This window comes from Sus scrofa, chromosome X (assembly GCF_000003025.6).
Source record: "Sus scrofa isolate TJ Tabasco breed Duroc chromosome X, Sscrofa11.1, whole genome shotgun sequence".
NCBI lineage: Eukaryota > Metazoa > Chordata > Mammalia > Artiodactyla > Suidae > Sus > Sus scrofa.
In genome coordinates, this window is record NC_010461.5 from 25,503,691 (window position 1) to 25,524,571 (window position 20,881).

The 20,881-nt window shown below is 33.9% G+C and overlaps 1 protein-coding gene across 3 annotated transcripts in view; it reads left to right on the top strand.

Moving 5' to 3' along the window:
* Positions 1–20,881, top strand: part of IL1RAPL1 (interleukin 1 receptor accessory protein like 1) — a 1,403,038-nt gene that overhangs the window by 1,095,599 nt on the left and 286,558 nt on the right. For all 3 annotated transcript variants that reach the window (XM_003360251.5, XM_021080209.1, XM_021080210.1), the window contains exon 6: positions 10,054–10,128. In XM_003360251.5, coding sequence (XP_003360299.3) covers positions 10,054–10,128 — 75 coding nt within the window. The remainder of the gene's footprint in view (positions 1–10,053; positions 10,129–20,881) is intronic.

A 20,881-nucleotide genomic window follows, 5' to 3' on the forward strand; every position in this document is an offset into this window, starting at 1 on the left:
CAAAATGTTTTCCCCAAGTCTGCCCCATATCAATAGAAACTCCAGAAAAAAACAAGGTGTCTAATAGAAACTACATTCAAAGTCACAAATATTGGAAAGCAATCTACAGAAATGGAAAGCATGTGGCCATTAATATTAAAAGACACATCTTGCCATCTATTCTCACTGGCTGTTTTGGGAGGACCTTCTAGAATTTTTCATTGTAGCAAATGGATGATCAAATGAAATAATGTAACTGTACACCCCAAAATGTGATATATTAATTTTTCTACATACGCTTATTAGCAATCTTATATTTATGTTCTTGTGTCTTAAAAGTCTTAAATTTATGCCAATAGTTCCTGCTTACATGTCAACTTAATAGTTTGTGAATGAAATTAACTGGGTTCACTATTAATGATAGAAATATTATATGAGCTACTTTGGTTTTAATCCCTGGCTAGCTCCCTTGAATACTTACTGCCACTTGCCTATATATATATATATATATATATATATATATATATATATATTTTAGGCTACCTTCTTTTGGTAAATATATGTTCAGTGATTGCAAACAACTTTCTAATTAACTGAAGCATATTAGTATTAGGAAGCTTTTGATGTGAAGTGATATAATATTTCATCACCTAAACATTTCATAACATTTCATAATATATTTGAATTACTTCTGCAGGTATGGAAGGCCTCTGCTATTCTGCACTATATAGTTTATTCTGTGTCTTCAGTAAAGAACCTCTTTTTTTTTTCACTTTTTGGATAGGGGTAAGAGGACTTGGTGGTAGTCCTTCCTATAACGACTTGGAAGGAGGAAGAGAAGGTTACTCATTCTTTATGTGGACTCTCAGATTAATTCTTCTTATTCTGGCCTCCCATCTCTCCCTTGTCCCCTGTCAGACATACCTGACCTTTCTGTGTGCCAAATCTATGCAGAATTTCATACACACGCTATGGCTTTCTTGATGGCTGTGGTAGCCCAGACTGTAACTTCCTTCACTCTGCCTCTCTAATCCCCATGTTTTCAGTAGCTTTCGGTCTTCCAGTAAATTAATGTCTCTTGTCCAATTCAGGGTTAAAATATAGGTAATAAAACCATTTTAATTAAATGGTTATCATAGGTCAGGGATTCTCAAACTCAGCACTATTAATATCTGGGAACAGATAATTATTGTGCAGGGCTTTTATACGCATTGTAGGATGTTTAGCAACATCCCTTATCAAGTAGTACTCCCCTTTCCAGGTGCGATGACCCCAATTGAGAACCACTACCAGAGAGCCATACCAGGGAGTAATCGTTCAAGATACACTATCAGGAAGAAAAAGCCAAGAAATATGAGTATCTTCTACATTGAAGTACAGTATAAATAAACCAACCCAAAACAGTTGGGAAGGACAATAAATTATATTACACTATACTACATAAATGTAATGTCTTACTGTGATATTCCAAACCAAGCAGAGAATAAAATATTTTCTGACTTTCTGTAGTAACATGGAGCCTTTTTTATATTCCAGAGTTTCTCCTAATAAGCATTTCCAGAAAGCCTGGGATTTATCATTTTCATTTCTTGAGGACCTTTTATCTACTAATATAAAAAGAAAAAAATATATGTTGTGATAATTTTGCTTACTTTCTCATTGTTAGGGAAGAGATACTTTCCTTCACAGGACATATGATTTTTTGGAATTGACCATAGTCCCTAGAAGCTAATTGGTGACTGTTAATTTGTTCCTTGTCTGTCAACAGGAGTGAAAACAGTTGTTGGCATGCTCACCTAGTTGATTATAGCTATTGTATCAATCAGCATTCCTTTCCTAGGGTTTATCATAATTTCTATAGATAATTATATATTGTTTCCTTTTTATTACCATGTTTTTGCTTTAGCTTTGATTACACAGAAATTTATTTAAGATGGTTGAAATCAGTCATGCAACGCATTAGAGTTTATCCCCACAATATTTATATAAAGTCCACTGCAGCAGTTTTTTTAAAATAAAAATATTAAACCACTTTTATTTATTCTGTTTACCTATGTGCCCTTTTGTTTGGCCTCCATATTTTTCTCAGCACATTAGGTCAGAATCAGGGTATAGTGGGTGACTGAATGTGTTTTAGAATCAGCCATGAGTCTGGGTATAGAAACCAGGGTTGCGGATAATGGAAGCTGGGAGGCTAGGGCTTAAGAGACAATTGTAGAAGGTGGCAAATGAACAGAAAACCTGAGCCCTAACATTAACTCCCTGTTAACTTTTCCTATGATATTCCTAAGCAACTCTATTTTAAAAACAATTATTGAAGGAATATAAACTTTTCATTGTTTATGTTACCTGGGAGGTTTATCAATTTAATGGAAAGTGATGAAATATAAATTCCATTACTTCTCTGTTAGTACTTGATAATTAATCTGTTAAATAAGAAAATCTAAATTATAAATGATACTACATTTGCCAATTGACGATGTGCCACATATCATTGAACCAAGGGAATACTAGAGAATTGTTCTTAGTATCTTGGCTAAGTATGGTCCTGATTTCATTAGTCAAAAATAGGTTTGGTGGTGTGTATATATATATATATATATATATATATATATATTCAATGAATGGTGTTAAAGCAAAGGATAGCAGAAGTTAGCCAAGGTTTATCTTGTAGTAAGCGAATATGGCATTAGTCTGAAACATGAAACTTTAGACCATTCTTTCAGTCCTTCAGGAGACCGGAAGGGTAAGATCAGTTTTTAGGTATTGGCTCAGTTTTCAAAATAGAAATCATCGATGATTAGTAAAATTCTCTAGGCTTTATGGATAATGAGAGGTGACTGAATTGATTTACAAAAACATGTCTCTGGAGTTCCTGTTGTGGTGCAGCTGAAACAAATCCAACTAGTATGCATGAGGATGCTGGTTTGATCCCTGGTGGCTGTGATGTATGCCAGCAGCTACAGCTCTGATTCATCCCCTAGCCTGGGAACTTCCATATGCCAAGGGTGCAGCCCTAAAAAGCAAAAAAAAAAAAAAAAAAAAAAAAAAGTCTCTTGATTCCCACTATCCTATAAAACTGCCCATCTTGTACTGTATCATTAAATGGCAGTGCCCTTCATGTGTTTGCTCAAGAGCATAACTAGGGATCACCCTTAACTCCTTAATTTTCATTTACATTCTGCACCAAATCCGTCAGTATATTTTGTTAGTTATACCTACCAATAGATATTTAAAGGAAAAAAAAAATCCCACCATTTCCAGCACCGACACTCATCACCATTCAGTGTCCTGCTTCAATACCCTCCTCACTGACCTTCCTACCTCCACTCAGCCTCTGCCTCCACACTACTCCATCCTCACACAGTTGAACACCAAGGTGCCAGAGTGATACTTTTGGCATTTAAATGCTTCCAGAGGCTTTCTCCAAAAATCTCCACTGCATTTTCTTTATGTTTAGAATAAAACCCAGGTGTTTTCCATGTTCTGCAAGGCCATGTCTGAATTGGTCCATGTCTGTCTCTGAACTCATTGTCATTCTTTCTTTTTGTCAATATAGTTATAATGATTTGTGCCATCCCTCAAATATGTCAAGTGCACTCCAATTTAGTGGCCTTTGTACTTGCTCTTCCCTCTGCCTGTCATCATCTTCCTCCAGGTATTTACTTGGCTAGTTTCCTCCTCTCACACAAATCGGTTTCAAATAATCTTTAAACCATACTTCTTGACATTCCTCTAAAATAATATCTGCATTAGTTTCTTTCTTTTTAGCTGCTTTATTTTTTATAGTACCTAGAACTATATGATATTTTGTCACACATATATTCATTTACATGTGTATTTTCCATCTCTCTCTCTGGACTGCAAGCTCCCTGAGAGCAGGCAGGAGTTGTGTCTCTCCACTTCACTGTTATACCTTCCAGTAACTAGAAAAGTACTTGACAGGAGTTCCTGTGGTGGCGCAGTGGTTAACTAATCCGACTAGGAACCATGAGGTTGCGGGTTCGATCCCTGCCCTTGCTCAGTGGGTTAAAGATCCGGCGTTGCCGTGAGCTGTGGTGTAGGTTGCAGACGTGGCTTGGATCCCGCGTTGCTGTGGCTCTGGTGTAGGCCAGTGGCTACAGCTCCGATTAGACCCCTAGCCTGGGAACCTCCATATGCCGCGAGAGCGGCCCAAGAAATGGCAAAAAGACTAAATAAATAAATAAATAAATAAATAAATAAAAAATAAAAATAAAAAAAAATAAGAAAAGTACTTGACAAAGAGATGTTTTAAAAATATTTGTTGAATGACTGAATAAACATAGTGTTTATTTATTTATTATAAGCAATGCTTATCAAACTAATGAATAAAATATGAAATATCAAAGCTAGTCAAATTAATTTTTTATTTTCCTGAATACATGCCTTTTGGTAGTTCTATTAAGAGTTACATCCCTTGGAGTATTTGCTTTATTGCTTTGACATGACTCTTAGATCAAGGTTATAATGTATATGGTGTTAGTTCATAAACTGCCCTCCCTGCACTCCCTGCTCAATTGCTTTGCCACTCCTTCCTTTTTGAGGCTTCTGAGGCTTCATGGCTACATTACTAGTTATATGTGACAGAAAGGAGAAATTTTGCCAATTCTAGTGCATTAGAGATAAGTGAAAAGTAAAGCACCCCTCTTCTCTCAAATGGCTTCACCTAGTATGCATTGATATTTTCTCCCATTCATTTATTTTGTTCTCCCAAGGAACATGAAATTGTGTCTATTTGCCATATTTCTCATGAGTGCTAAGCCCCACTATTAAGAACTAATGTTAAAATATTCCAGACCAAAAAAAGAAGAACTGAAATCCCATTCCAAGACACTGAAGCTCTATAAGTAATCCATGATCTGTTGACTTGCTAGGAAAATAGGCAATTATTTGTTAGCTCTTTTAGGTTAAATAAAGGACTTGCAGACAACAAAATGAACAAAGAAAAACATTGTAAAATGGAGCATGTTGGTGGGATTGCCACAGAGCATGTTTTATTGTCAGTTGAATAAATCTTTGAGTATTGTTTTATGACCAGATTTAATTAGTAGATTTAAATAGGGTCATAAAGAAGTTACCTCTGTCAGAGTGTAGCACTCATCACAATGCATCATACATGTGTCCTCATCTCATACACACATTCTTATGTGTAACTTCATGTCGTATCAATCTTTTTATTTCTAGTATAGTCCCTATTATTTACGGGTACTTCATAAAGCCTCTTGAAATTGAATCATGGTGTTATATTTTAATTATCTGTCTAGGTTTTAAGCTCTGTGAGGATTAAAAGCTGTGTGTTGTTTACCTTCAAGTCCTTTACAATCCCAGTATATTGCTTAGCTATCTAAAAGTTTTCAAAATGCCTTTTTAAAAAAGTTTTTGAAGATGCAGCAGTTCTACTATGGAAAATTATGTAGGAAATATTAATGATTCTTTAATTCATGATCCAAATGCCTTTTGAACCCTTGGCTATCCAGTTCATTATTTTACAAACAATAATATTTTACTTCTCAGGCTACAGTAGAATGCTAAGTACTATCATCCCAAACTTTGACAGGTATCATTAGAACAAATGTATTTCCCATCTACTATATCCAGGCACTTTATCTGTTATCCTGTTTAGTCTTCACACCAAGCTATAAGGGAAAACTGTTTATGTCACATTTTACATGTAAAGAGACTGAGATTCAGAGAGTTTAAATGACTTCTCCAATTTGCCAAACCAACCAGGGAGAAGCAGGAATTATTAGGCCCATGCCTCCCTGAAAACTACATGTATTGTCTCTCTTACTCTACCATAACACTTTTAAGAAACAAAGCAGAGGGAGTTCCCGTCCTGGCTTAGTGGTTAAGGAGCTCGATTAGTATCAACGAGGATGCGGGTTCGATCTGGCCTCTCTCAGTGGGTTAAGGATCCGATGTTGCTATGAGCTGTGGTGTGGGTCTCAGATGCAGCTTGGATCCCACATTGCTGTGGCTGTGGCGCAGGTTGACCAGTCCAACAGGTTCATTTGTCCAAAGGTCCAACGGTTTCGACCCCTAGCCTGGGAACCTCCATGTGCTGTGGGGTGGCCCTCAAAAGACAAAAAAGACACAAAAAGAAACAAAGCAGAAAAGGTACTACCTAAAATACTTTTTGAAAATTATGTATGAATTTGAAAGAACAGATTTTGTGGTAGGACAGTTTTAAGTATCCAAGAAGTATTATCCTCAATTAGTATTTGAGGAACTAAAGTTAAATTTCAAAATGATTTCAAAGCAAAGGCACAGCAATCCTAAATATCTCATATTTCTCTCCTTTAAGAACACTAGAAAAAATTGGAGGTTACTGACCTTATAAACCTGGTCTTTGTCATTTTTATTTTGAAAAGCAGGATCCTATTTTTCACTATTCCATAACCCAAGTATAAATAGAATGGGTAAAAAATAGAAAGACTTCATCCCTTTATAATTATTTAAGGAGCCTTAACATAATGAATCATCCCTATACAGAGCTTTGTGTATACTGACTTCCAGATATTTCTCTAACAAGCAGCTGGTAAACAAAACAAATGTCCTTTAAAATTTCCCTTCTACTCTGAAGTTTTGTCAATTAGGACATACTAATAACTCAGTAAAAGATTATTTTATTTTAAAATTAAGTATTTTTAATTTTTAAAATAAAAAATGTTTTTTATTTTAAAATAACTATGTTATCTTTAATGTTGTCAATAGGATGTTATGAAGAATTAAACAAGACCTAGAAAATACTTCTGTTGGTGGATACACAGAAATATTTCAATTCATAATTAGCCAGAGAAATATCTTTACTCTGATTTTTGTGGGTTTTTTTCATAGATAAAATGTGTTTAGGATTTAAAATCAACCTGTGCTTCATGTCACTACTGTCAGACTTGCTTTATTTTTTTCAGTGATTTCAGATTAGTGAGTGTGTATATGTGTTTGTGTGTGTGTGTGTGTGAGAGAGAGAGAGAGAGAGCAAAAGTGGTGGGGGCAAGGAGGATGTGTCCCAAAAGACAAGTTATTTCCTTGACAATAAAATGTCAGTATGTCTAGCTATGGTCTAATACAAATTCCTTTTTTTGTAACTAATTTGTTTGAGTTTCCTTCCAGTCCTAGCTTTGTCCATGCAGAAAATAAAGGGGACTTGTTGTTTGTGTGTTCATTTCATTTGGTCATTACCATTCCTGCATTTGTTTGCCAGTTCGGTCTTTTGTCAGTTCAATTCAGCTAATATTTATTAAACACCATAAACTGTCAGCAACATTCTAATTTGGCACATGTCTTTTCTGTGTAGCAGCACAGTTGGTCACCCTCAAATGATTGTAGAGCTGAGCTATATCTTAGCTTTAATGGTGACCCCATTTTACAGGCCTCTGTCACATCTGTAATCAGCTGTTTTGCTCTCTACCAGTTTCAGTTCACTTTTATCAAAGACAGGTGAATCATATAAGAAACATGCCTAAATGATACCCCTTCATAGCATAATATCAAAACAAGACACTTAGAAATGACTCATTGCACAGTACTAGCGCTCTGCTATAGGCTACCTAGTTGCATGTTTTTGCTCTCCTAGAAGATTGTTCACACCTCGAGTGGAAACATTGCAAAGGAATATAGTAGTTTGACAGAATTTTTAGAAGCAAGTAATGAAGAGTTGGGAGGCAAAGATCTAGCAAGGACTCTAGCTTGAATTTGCTGTTACCTTTCACAAGTCAGTTGATCTTTGATCTCTAAAATAAGGGAGTTGAATCAGCCAAGATTTTTTTCACTCTTTCCATTAATTTTTAACTTCTGATTACTGTAAGATGTAAGGATGGAGATCAGAGATTTTCCAAACCCCTTATCACAATGCCTAGCACGTAATAGTGTTTGATACACATCAGCTGAGTTGCATTGGGATTTTTTGGTTAAAATCTTGGATGAAATACTGAGGTATAAGATAAATAAAAGCAGAAAGCAGAGCTAGAGAGAAGTTAGGCAGTACAACAAGGTGTGGAGTCAAGCCCCTCGGTGTACCCTTTATTTCTATCTCATTTCACCTGCCCAGAGGGGTAGTGTGGAAACCATAGGGCTTCAGGGAACACAATTTAAAAATCAAAGAGTATAATAAGCATTTAATTTTCTCTGGGTTCAGCATTCTATGATTCCTCTGCTAACTTGGAATTGAGCCATGAGGATAATATGAAATGTCCTAAGAATGTATTATGCCATAGGTGGATGGTGGATTATAGTGGAGAACCACCCAACAATTTTATATTTCTGAACAAGTTTCCTACATACGGATTTTATTATCTTTCTCTACAGATATCTTCTTTTACTATAAATTAATATAGGATATATTTGAAAAAAGAACATTTTTCTTAGCTCCTTTCTATAACAAACTGTTAAATTGTCTATTTGTAACTATGCAGGCAAAAGCTCATATACTGAGTCAATTTTCTGAACAAACTGGTTATTTTCATGTCATAGTTGCTTTTGAAGTTCAAGGAAATCATTTGATAACCAGAACCTAAGAAATGTGGCTTTTTGTCCTGTTAATGGTGAACTATTTTGCCAACATTTAGTAATAGTCTACTTATTTATCTGGTAGGATAATAAAAATCTAAGATAACTTTAGGCAAGAAATACAAGTATTTAAGGTTAATCAGAGTGATGTCAAGCCTTTGAGAAGAATTTCAAAGTGATTTATCTCATCCTATTACCCTAACTTTCCTTTCCCCTTCCTTCTCATCCCTATATTAAATATTAATGAAGATGAATGAATAATACATTCAGTTAGTTATGAACAAAAACTGTTGATCCTATGTGAGGTTGGCCTCCAAACCAAGACTCTTAAAACCCATCCCTGCTTTTCTGAGTTGGGATGCATCATCCTTTTGCAGGGGCTGTGTATTCTGCTCAAGACAGATAGGGGTGAGCTACTAAAGCTGATTGAATTCTTGAATTTTCTGGTGATGAGGATATGTGACCAACTCTGGGCACTGCTGTCTACATCAGCCTTCCAGTTATCAACCAAACCAATATGTCCTCCTAGCAAGGAAGGGGGAAAGCCCTCAAAGCAAAATCATTTAGTTTTTCAGTCAACTTCAGCAACTCTTAATTGATCTTTTCTGAGCTTGTTACAGGGTGGATGTTGCAGTGACAGATTTCTCAGGGACCTGGGTATTTCAGTCAGAGAGGGTAAGAAGGAACTCTCTTTATGGAAGGATCACTGACTATTTGTCTAAAGTCCAGACAGTCTAGTTTAGCTAGCAATGAAGTGTGCCATGGGGAACCTATCTTCAAGATGCTTAGTAGCAGACTTTTAGATCTGTAGGCTCATAATTGATAAATTGGTAAGCGCACAGAGCAGTAATGTGTAGAAGCTAAAAATCAGAGTATATCATGCAAATTAGCAATAAGTACTATAAAATGTAATGGATAATAGTAATAAGGGCTTCTGACTAAATGTGAAGTATCATTTAAAATATTACTTGGTGAATACTTACGTGTGTATTTGAATGTTCAGCTTGTAGTCGTGTGATGTCACCTTCCTATCTCATTATAGGATATATATGTGGGAAATATTTAAACTAATTACTAAATTGTGGGTTTTGAGGCAATGTGATCCAGGGTAAGGAAACTAGGAATGATATTAAAAAGAAAGACAACATTATGCCAAAAAATCATTGAAACGCATGCTGCAGATAACATGTGTATCTTTAATTAGCATAGAGAAATTGTAGGGTGCCCTTTAAGAAGGAAAACAAGGTGCAAATGGAAAATATTTGGTGAAATACAATTACATGTTCTTAAACACTGACCAATCCTGACTCTGTACTTCAACAGTCTCATGTGACTGTCAATTTGGCAGTGTTATGTTTGACTCATGTACAATCTAATAGCTTTTGAGCTCGCCTGAAGGTACTACCTGCAATATGTAAGTCATTACTTGGCGGGATGCTTTGACATAAAACTCAGAGAGTGAAAAATATTTGGGAAATTAAATTGTGTTCTATCCTTCGGTTTATGCAGCATAACTATAAATCTGTTTTATTATTGTGTTTCCAGCCCCTCTGACTGATAAACCACCCAAGCTTTTGTATCCTATGGAAAGTAAACTGACGATTCAGGAGACACAGCTGGGTGAGTAATTCTTTAATTCTAGTTAATATACTTTTCTCATTGTCTTTACACAGTTAATAAGCCTAGGTTGTAACCTAATGTAATACTCTGAGCTAAGCCTATGCTTATTTAAAGGAAGCAAAATTAGAAAATACCAGCAAGTATGGCCCATTCAATCCTGCCAGTGCATACTTTAGGACCAAGCTAGAAATACGTGTTATTTAGGTGGTTGTTGAGAAATTAGATAGGCCGAAGGTTTTGCTGATGGTATTGTCATTTAATAAGGCTGGAATTGGTTTAAAACAGGCAATATGGAACTGTTTGACTTATAATACCAATTAATGTGTTAAAAATTTTTTTTGAAAATTAGGGGAAAGGGTACAGATTCATTAAAATACATGACACCATTACAGTTAAAAATCATTTTTATCTAATTAAATATAATGCTCATTGTGGTAGTTATGGATAATTATAAAAATGTGAGCAAGGGCTTATGGTCTAAGAACTGAAACTTAAGAACATAGACAAAATAGGCTGTGGTAAAAATATCTAGTTGTCCACACATTAGAATTCTAACATATTTATCCTAGAGTTAAGTCTAGAATTTCTTAGTCTGGGTGATCTATGTTAAGTTATGTGAAATTATGGAAATTCCTTCTCTTAATTATAAATATTTACATCATATCCAATTATATTTTGTATTTGAAATATAGTGTACATGCTTATATATATTGTAAATTTAGCAGAAAATATTTGTTTTAGTGGTTTTATGTAAAAGGTTATCAAAAGTATAATTTTAACCATATAGTCGTGTTTTTAAGGAATTTTTCTTACATTAACCATTTGTAAGTAGAAATTCATTTAATGAATAAAATTTAAAAATAATTGATAGTACATCTTTTATGTTACCAAGTTATTATTGTTCTTGGGGTGAGAGTTTATGTCAAAATTGTAAATTTGTCTTCAAAATGAAGATTACAGATCTGATAATCTTTACTAATAGTACATCCAGTGTTATAGCGCAAAATGGTAAATTGATCGTTTTAGAGACTACAAAATTATTGTAGTCAACAGATTTCCAACATTGGGAAAATTCACTAACTTTGAAGAATGAACATATGCATTTTTTGTACAAGTCAGAGTATTAATATGTTTCTTTTATGATAAACCCAAACCTTCAGAGTAATTCCGTATACATGCAGGTAGTTTTATACTTGTCATTATTTTGAGATGGAAGACTATAAGCAGCATTAAAGCAATTCTGTATATGAAACAAACATGTATTAAAATTTTATAATGCTCTATTCATGTTATAGTATATTGAGGTATGCCAGATTTTAGGCTACTTTGAAAATAAATTTTGAGATAAAAAAATTTATTTGAGACAAATAGGAAATTTATTCTATACTTTATCCCATTTTGTATGGCTTTCATCTTTACTATTTAGTATTATCTATTACATTTCAATTTTTCTTTAAAAATTAGCATTATATTAAAATTGTGTATATTATGCAACTAAAATTTATAAAGAAGAAAGCCTTATATACCATTCAATGTTTTATATAGCATAGTAAAAAGAATAACTAAACTGGTAAGAATAACAAAAATAATACACCCTCTGAAAATAAGTAAAATATAAAATGCATAAATTGGTTAAAAAACAGTGTAACTATATAAATATGTCCCCAAAATTTGTTACATCTTATTGATGCTTCAATATAGGCATTACACCATTCTAGGTGATGTGATAAACAAGACATTATAGACCTTACATTGTACTATGGAGATAAATCGTTATTAATAATACAATGGTAGACCTGTATTATTTAATTGTGCAGTGGCATTCTTTAATTATAATTATCATACATTCTTTGATGGAGAGGAAATCACAATCAGATGTAAGAAGACTTCAGCATTCCAAGAATGATGTTAAATGACCCCCTTCGTGGTGGATTATGCACTTATTTACTATGAGATATATTTCTTCTCCAGAGATTCCTTGTTTGTACATCAATTGTAGATTTTTGGTTTGCAGTTATTCTGAAGTTTTGATATGAGTCTATATGAATATGAGATTGTTTTAAGTTGTTGTTCTCTTAATTGCAAGTGCATCTCCAGTGTCCTGCATTTGTACCCACCTCTTCTTATGATTTCTGCTTTCGGTGGTATAGTTGTGCATGGATGATTTGGTATCTTTACTGTATGTATACCTTTACTGGTGAGCCTTGTCATTTGTGGAATTTTTGTTTCCTGTTGCTGTGTCTTCTTTTCTGCCTAGAGAAGTTCCTTTAGTATTTGTTGTAAGGCTGCTTTAGTGTTGCTGAATTCTTTTAGCTTTTGCTTATCTGTGAAGGTTTTGCTTTCTGCTTCAAATCTGAATGAGAGCCTTGCTGGGTAAAGTAATCTTGGTTGGAGGTTTTTTCCTTTCATCACGTTAAGTATATCATGCCACTCCCTTCTGGCCTGCAGAGTTTCTGCAGACAAATCTGCCAATAACCTTATTGGGGTTCCTTTGTATGTTATTTGTTTCTTTCCCTAGCTGCTTTCAAGATTTTCTCTTTGTCTTTAATTTTGGTCAGTTTGATTAATATGTGTTTTGGTGTATTCCTCCTTTAGTTTATTTTATATGGTACTCGTTGTGCTTCCTGGATTTGAGTGAGTGGTTCCTTTCCCATGTTAGGGAAGTTTTTGGCTATTATCTCTTGGAATATTTTTTCTGTCCCCTTCTCTCTCTCTTCTCCTTCTGGCACCCCTGTAATATGGATATTGTTGTGTTTCACGTTGTCCCAGAGTTCTCTGAGACTCTCTTCATTTGTTTTCAATCTTTTTTCTCTTTTCTGTTCTGCATCCGTAATTTCCACTACTCTGTCCTCAACCTCGCTTATTCGTTCTTCTGCCTCCTGTATTCTGCCATTAGCTGCCTCTAGTGAGTTTTTTATTTCAGTTATTGTATTTTGTATTTCTTCTTGTTTAAGTTTTATATCTTATATCTCTTTGCTCATTGTTTCCTATAAGTTATCCATCTTTGCCTCCAGTTTATTTCCAATGTCTTGCATCATCTTCAGCATCAACAGTCTAAGTCTTTTTCTTGGAGGCTAAGAATCTCATCACTTAGCTGATTTTCTGGGGTTTTTCCTTTCTCCCTCATCTGAGTTATAGTTCTCTGTCTTTTCATTTTTATAGGTTCTTGGTGTGGTGACCTTTTTCCAGATAATAGAGTTGTAGCCTCTCTTTCTTCTGGTGTGTGCACCCCTTGTGGCTGAAGTCAGTATGGGGGGCTTGCTGTCAGCTTCCTGATGGGAGGGGCTGATGCCTGCCCACTGGTAGATGGAGCTGATTCTAATCTCTGAATAGAGATTACATATATTTGATTAGGTTTCTATATTTCTTTGACCATATGGACTACATTTTTTTGAAACTCTCCAAATTGTGGGTAATCCTGAACAAAGAGAGGCCACACTCATGTGAACTCAATGAATGAAGAGGGAGAAAGAGCTAAAAGGGGAAGGGAAAAATGATTCTGATTCCAAAGGAAAGTGACTTTTTCTTCAAGACGTCTGTTACAAAGATATATAATTTTATTCACTCTATCAAAAATTTAAAATTTGTTAAACCAATTACATACTGCTAGTAAGAATCTGTACTTCTCTGGCAAGAATTCTGAAACTATGTAGTATAGCAAGAAACTTTACAAAATTATTTCCTTTACCCAGTAATCTTTTTAGGAATCTGTCCTGATTAAATAAGTCAGGGGAAAATGTATGGTTAAAGATAACTGCATCATTATTTATGATAATAAAATTTGGTAAAATCCTAATTTCTAGCAATATATATGAAATTATAGAACATTCACATGGGTATCATGCAGCCATTAAAGGGGTATTTTCTGAGGTATTTTCTGGGCTTATCCTAATGCCCAGCTGAAAACTTCCTCTAGATTCCATATTTCTTAATGAAGTCCACTGTAATTTTGTGATGTGTTCATAATTTTGTGATGGCACAGGGAATGTCAGAAAATACTAATTGACAACAAGGTATACATGCCACAAAAGACAAATATCTCCAAATTTTCTGCATAAAAAATAGTAAGACTAAGCTGAATAAGCTGTTCAACAGTGCTCTTATTTTTCTTTAATATCCACTTTCTTTTGTTAAATTTGCTAAAAACACATGTATCTAATAAGCATTCAACAGACGTTAATATCTCAAGGAAAGTGGTTGATGACAACATTGAAAACCTCCAAGTTTTAATCATCTTTCCTTATAAAGGACACACTATACATGTAACTTTATCCAATTTACCTACAGGCTAATAAAATAAAATGTCACACTAAAACTTAACTAGCCCATCTTTCCCTGTTATACTATGTTATGGTTTGCAGAATTTTAAATTTCAAGCAGACTGAGGGGAAAGTGTCCATACATTATATGATAGATCCTGATAGCCAATTTAACAGGAAAACTTTTTGTCATGAAAATTTTGTTTAATTTACTGTGTTGTTAAAATAATTAATTATGAAAATATACTCTACTTTAATCCTTTATATGTTCTAGAACTGTGTATGTGTGTGTCTAGATAGATAGATATTAGAATTTTTAATCCAAGGAAATTATATAGGGAATTATGGAGTGAAAAACAGCCCTCTAACATTTGCTGTCTAGGTCTCTATTTTCATAGCTGTTACTTTCTTGAAACAAAAGCCATCTTTTCTAAACAGTTACTGCTTTATCTCCTAAAATTAGGAAGCCTTTTTGTTTCCTTTCTCAGGAAGGGAAATACTTAATATCAGTATCCTAGAAACAAAACAATCCAGGTGTTGAATTTGATACCTAATTTTGAAAGCAGCATACAATACTACTGTCAATGCTAAAGAATATTTTGTTGCAGAGTTATGCAACTGAATCAAACATGACCTTCCTTCCCAGAGGTAAGGAAGTCAGCCTTGACTAGGTTTTTCCATCCACAATTACCCTTCTGGTTGTCATCAACAAATGTAATAGTGTTGACTTTAGTTTTACTGCTCTGTGGGAAATGTACAATACATATTTTCACTGACAAACATTTTAAAAACCCATAAAACTTCCCTTTCACTCTAGCTAAAAAAAAAAAATGTGTATCCAAAGTCTAGGTTTTAGATGACAAATGATATACTTGTTGCCCACTTAAGAAAGACATACAGATAAGCATAGTTATACTGCCTGAAATAAATCTTTCTAGACATAAATTAGAGCTTCTGGGCAAATAGACATCATAATTAAAGCATGTAAAGGCAAATACATACTGGTATTATAATTATTTAATCTTATGGCATTCAGTTCTATTCAGCCCAAATTTATTGTGCCAGGATGAATGAAAGTAGTAACTCTTGACAGCTCTTGTGGACTGATATCTTACTTTTGAAACAAAAAACACCTTAAGAATTGTGATTGTAACTTGAAGAGTATTTTTCATATTAGTATTTATTTGATGTTTCATAACCTTAAGCAAATGATGAATCAATAAATGAAAGCTAGTATTCATATTCTTAGATCATTATATGGCCTAACTTGTATGACATGAACCTCAACAGATTCTCAAAATCAAAGTCTTTCCTTAAGTGAGAGAAGAAGAATAGGTTGGAGGAAAATGCAACTTTACATGTTTGCTTTTAAAATTGCTAGCTAAAGACTCATAGATGTAGAGAACAAACTAGTGGTTACTAGCGGAGGGAGGGACAGAACAGAGCTGGGGGAGTGAAAGGTACAAACTACTGAGGGTAAGATAGGCTCGTATATTGTACAACATGGGGAATATAGCCAATATTTCATAATAACTCTAAATGGAAAGTAATCTTTAAAATTTGTATAATTTTTTAAAAAGCTAACAGATGGCTGTGTGGCAACAATGAGAACAAGCATACACAATTTTTTAAAAATAACTTTTACTATTTTTAATATTAAGGGGCTTATTCCAATTTCCCCTCAGTCCAGAATAAAATCAAAACAAATATTAAAAATAATTACTAGCTAAGCAGAAGTCAGATTTCCTTTTGAAGTGTTAAATGCTCAAAGCCTAGTGCTAGAACAGGCTTGCAACCCAAAGAAAGATGGAAATGAAGGTTAGAACAGCTCCTAAGGGTTGTTGAAATCTGAAAGTTAAGAAGCCAGTTAAAGCCTTGTTAAAATGCTTTAAAAACTGGAATAGAAACAACGTAAGTCTGCTTGTTCTTACCCAGAAAAGGGCCAGAAGAGAGAAAAGAAGAGAAGAAAGGAAAGGTCCAAGAGTGTTGTCACAAAACCATTGTAAAGACTACTTTAAAATTCTTGACTTCTGGGGTTAACGATCCAGCGTTGCCGTGAGCTGTGGTGCAGGTTGCAGACGCGGCTCGGATCCCGAGTTGCTGTGGCTCTGGCGTAGGCTGGCAGCTACAGCTCCGATTAGACCCCTAGCCTGGGAACCTCCATATGCCGCGGGAGCGGCCCAAGAAAAGGCAAAAAGACAAAAAAAAAAAAATTCTTGACTTCTGGTGCAGATCTAGTCTAATTTGTTGGACACCAACAAAATCATGAAGCTTGCTCTTTTGCTACAGCACTAAGAGTAAAATTTTATTTGTTTGTGGCCAGCTAAGAAACTAGATATGTGTAACTCTTCACAATTCTGGATTTAGAAACTTTATGAAGTGGAGGGGCTTTGACAGTTATCAAGGCAGACTCTTCTCTTTAAATTTATGAGAAAACAGAGACCAAAAATGGCTACATGGTTGATTTTAAATTTTATTGGAGTATAGTTGACTTACAAAGTTGTGTAAGTTTCACGTGTACAATAAATAGAATCAAATATACACATACATATATCCATTCCTGTTCAGATTCTTTTCCCATATAGGTTATTACACAGTATTGAATAGATTTCCTTGTGCTATACAGTAGGTCCTTGTTACTTATCTTTTAATATACAATAGTGTGTATATGTTCATTCCAACATCCTAATTTATCCTTCCCCCCAACATTGTTCCTTTGGTAACCATAAGTTTGGTTTGGAAATCTTTGACTCTGTTTCTGTTTTGTGAATAAGTTCTTTTGTATCATTTTTATTAGATTTCACATATTAGTGATCCCATATGATATGTATCTTTCTCTGGCTGACTTACTTTACTTGTATGATAACCTCTAGGTCCATCCATGTTGCTGCAGAAGGCGTTATTTCATTCTTTTTATTTCTGAGCAGTATTCCATTTTAATATACGTACCTCGTCTCCTTTATCCATTCCTCAGTCAGTAGACATTAAGGTTGCTTCCATGTCTTGGCTATTGTAAATAGTGCTGCAATAAACATTACAGTGCATATATCTTTTGAATTATGTTTTATCTGAATATATGCCCAGGAGTGGGATTGCTGTATCCTATGGTAGTTCTATATTTAGTTTTTAAGGAATCTCCATACTGTTCTCCATAGAGGCGCTCCAATTTACACTCCCACCAAAAGTGTATAATTTTATATCACAAAATTTACAAAAACAAACTTATCATCACCACCATCCTTATTATTATTAATTATTTTGGTTACTTACAATACAGAGATAGCATACAGCAGTAGTTTCAAATCCAGGTCATTCTTTCAGACAGACCTAGATAACAGTCCAAGTCTACCATTTACCTTTCCCATAGCCTTCAACAGCCCTCATTTTTCTAATCAATAAAAAGTCACCATTATAATACCTAGGTCTGTGGAGTTAGTATGATTATTTAATGAGATAATGCATGAAAAGATTAGTACATCACCTAGTATATATTAAGTAGTCAATATATGCTTTCCACTATTAGTTGAGATATTATAATGAGATATATATATACATATATACACGTATGTAGAGAGAATGCTGTATATACAAGGTTTAATGCTGTATATACAAGATATTTTAATGCTATATATATGTGTGTATATATATACATATATATACAGAAAGAGAGAATGCTGTATATACAAGATTTCTGAAATGTATTTTGAATGCCAATGATTGATCATGCTTTTATACTTATAAGTCTGCTACTATACAAGATGGATAATAATTTTAGACAATTAATTTCCATCTCCCATCTAAGAACAAAATATGCATACTAAATTTTTCTACTTAAATGAACTTAAGTTCATTTAGATTATTTAGAAGTTGATTTATATTATTTAATTCTTCAACAAAACTATGCAAATGCATGCAGTAAGTACATAGTCATAACAGAAAAAAATGATTCCTATCTTTAAATATCATGTGATGGACACTATGCCGCACAAATTAGTTAATAACTATCAAGAAGAAAGATTGAAAAATTACTTTTTTCAATGAAAGGAGTTCACATATAATATTTCTTAAGGCACAGTACAGCAGAATTTTGTAAAACAAAGCATCAAACCATTATACCTGTCAGGTTCCTCCTGCAGGTTTTGGGAACAGTTTTATTCATTTTATAGAAAAATCCTGCTTTTCCTGTGACAAGTACTATTATCACAAAGCTTTCTGAGTTGTTCTTAATCATCAAAGTTTACTAGCATAGAGAGATGCAGTGAGTATCCTATGTTAACACAAATTCTGAATTTCCAAAGTGAATGCCAGTTTATCAGAGATAAACCTATCAAAGAACATAATGGTGTAGAATATTAGAGGTTTCAGAATAATGGTATGTACCACATGACTGATGTTCATTAAAATATAAACTATACAAAGACCCACATCATTTAAAATTTGAATATAAAGAGAGATGTTCATCCATAAATATCCTCCTGAATTTTGGCTAAATGACTGAACATTCCTAAATTATATTCAGACTCATGAAAAATAACTCGTGCTTGAACATGATTACAAAAATAGGATACTAGCATTTTATGGTCTAATGTTAAAACACTTAGCATTCCAATCATACTTTACTCTACCAATTTGGCACGTTCCTACAGATTTGTGGGTAAATTGAATCTTCACAATTTCAGAGAAATATTCCCTTTGTTTTTGATTGATCTTTAATTGGTAGTAGCTTAACATGTTTGTTTTAAAAGGCTCTGTCTCTCAGTCTATTTTAAGCATCTGATGATAAATGAAAGATTTATATGCACAAGGGAAGCACTCTATTTAAAGAAATTCTGTGGTGAATAATTTTATATAAGAATCTTTTTGTAATTGAGTAATCATCCTTATAACTTTTCTCCATGTTAGTGAAGAGTTTTACATTTTCATAAGATGTGGTTCATTGATACAAACTGGCAAATTGTATTTCTAACTAACCCAGATAAAGGATCAACCACTTATCATTTCAATATGGCTTCTTCTTGTCTATAGGTAGAAACTGAGGTCCCCATTATGACTTTTTGCCTCCTCTGAGGAAATATTAAGTTTTATTCACTGGCTTAAGAATCACCAGTAATTCATTTTAATCTAAGTCTCAAAATTTGATGTGGTAGGGTAGATTATTTGAGTAATCAGACTGTCTCATGTTCAGTTGTGACTTAACAGTTCGTTTTCATAACAGAAGGCCATCCTACTACCTTATCTGCCTTGATTTCATTGAAATGCATCTTAATAGAATGACTTCCCATGGTGTCATTTGTTTTCCCATAGCTGTAACTGATATTTCTAATTTTAAAGAGAGCATTTTGCATTTTAATTCTTCTGGAATTGATATGTACCTTTTCATTACATCATCTATTGATCACTTTTTTCTTAGTGAATTCACATGTATTTAATAATATGTTTTTTTAATATGAAACTATATACCATGAAATTTGGTTTGTTACTTTATGAATGCCTCAACATTTCCATTTTGAGAGGTGCCTAAATGTATACTCCAAAACATGCTAGTTAAGCCCAATGCATTGGGTATCCAGAAAATTTTAAAACCTGAGCCTCAACAGCAAACTCTCAAGAAGCCTCTTTTACAATTCACCACACACAAGCCCAATTTAACTTTGTTAGAGGCACTAAGGATCTTTTTTAAAATTTATAGTTAAGATTTATAAATATTCATTATAGTATATATTACCCAATTGAATATAACTAAGGTAAAGAAAAGAAAAAAGCTTGATAAGAAGTTTTTATTTTCAAATGGTCTGGTCAGAAGATATCTCCCACTTCCCCTTCTGGTCCACAGTGAGCCTAAGAGGAAGACTTCAAGTTCTTGAGGATTCCAGGAGAGTCAATAATTCCCTCTCCCCTTCCACTTCCCCACAGTGGTCTTCTCCTCACACTTACCAGCAGGCTACAGGCTTTCTCACCCTTGGAGAATTTTTGTTCTCAGTTTAATAAAAGCAGGGCACTCATCTCAGACTTGGCTGACAAAGAATTGTGTTCATAGAAACTTGGCAGCTCTTTGAGTAGGAAGAGAGCAAAGGAAAGTACATGGCTTTCCTGGAAAAAAATTAAATCAAATGCATCCTGTCACATCAAACTATCACTCGAAATAGGGTACTTACAACATGACGTGTTCTAGGAAAATTTGAGTTGATTACCACAAATATTCAGTCAGAAGTGATTATATTAAATAGCTTAAGGAAAATTCAATGAAAGTATTTTTGTTTGCTCTTTTTAAAAGGAATATTTTAGTGTTTCTGATGAATGTATATTTCTGTTTTGATCAATTATCTTGGCAACTAAGACTTTTAACTTATCGATTAAATTTTTAAAGTATTTTCTGAATAATGTATCTAATTTTGGCCAAAATTACTTGAGGTGCAGTTAGACTATTATTTTGCACTCTGCTTATTATGTACAGCCTATTTATAAGTAATATGAATAGTTGCTTAAAAATTATG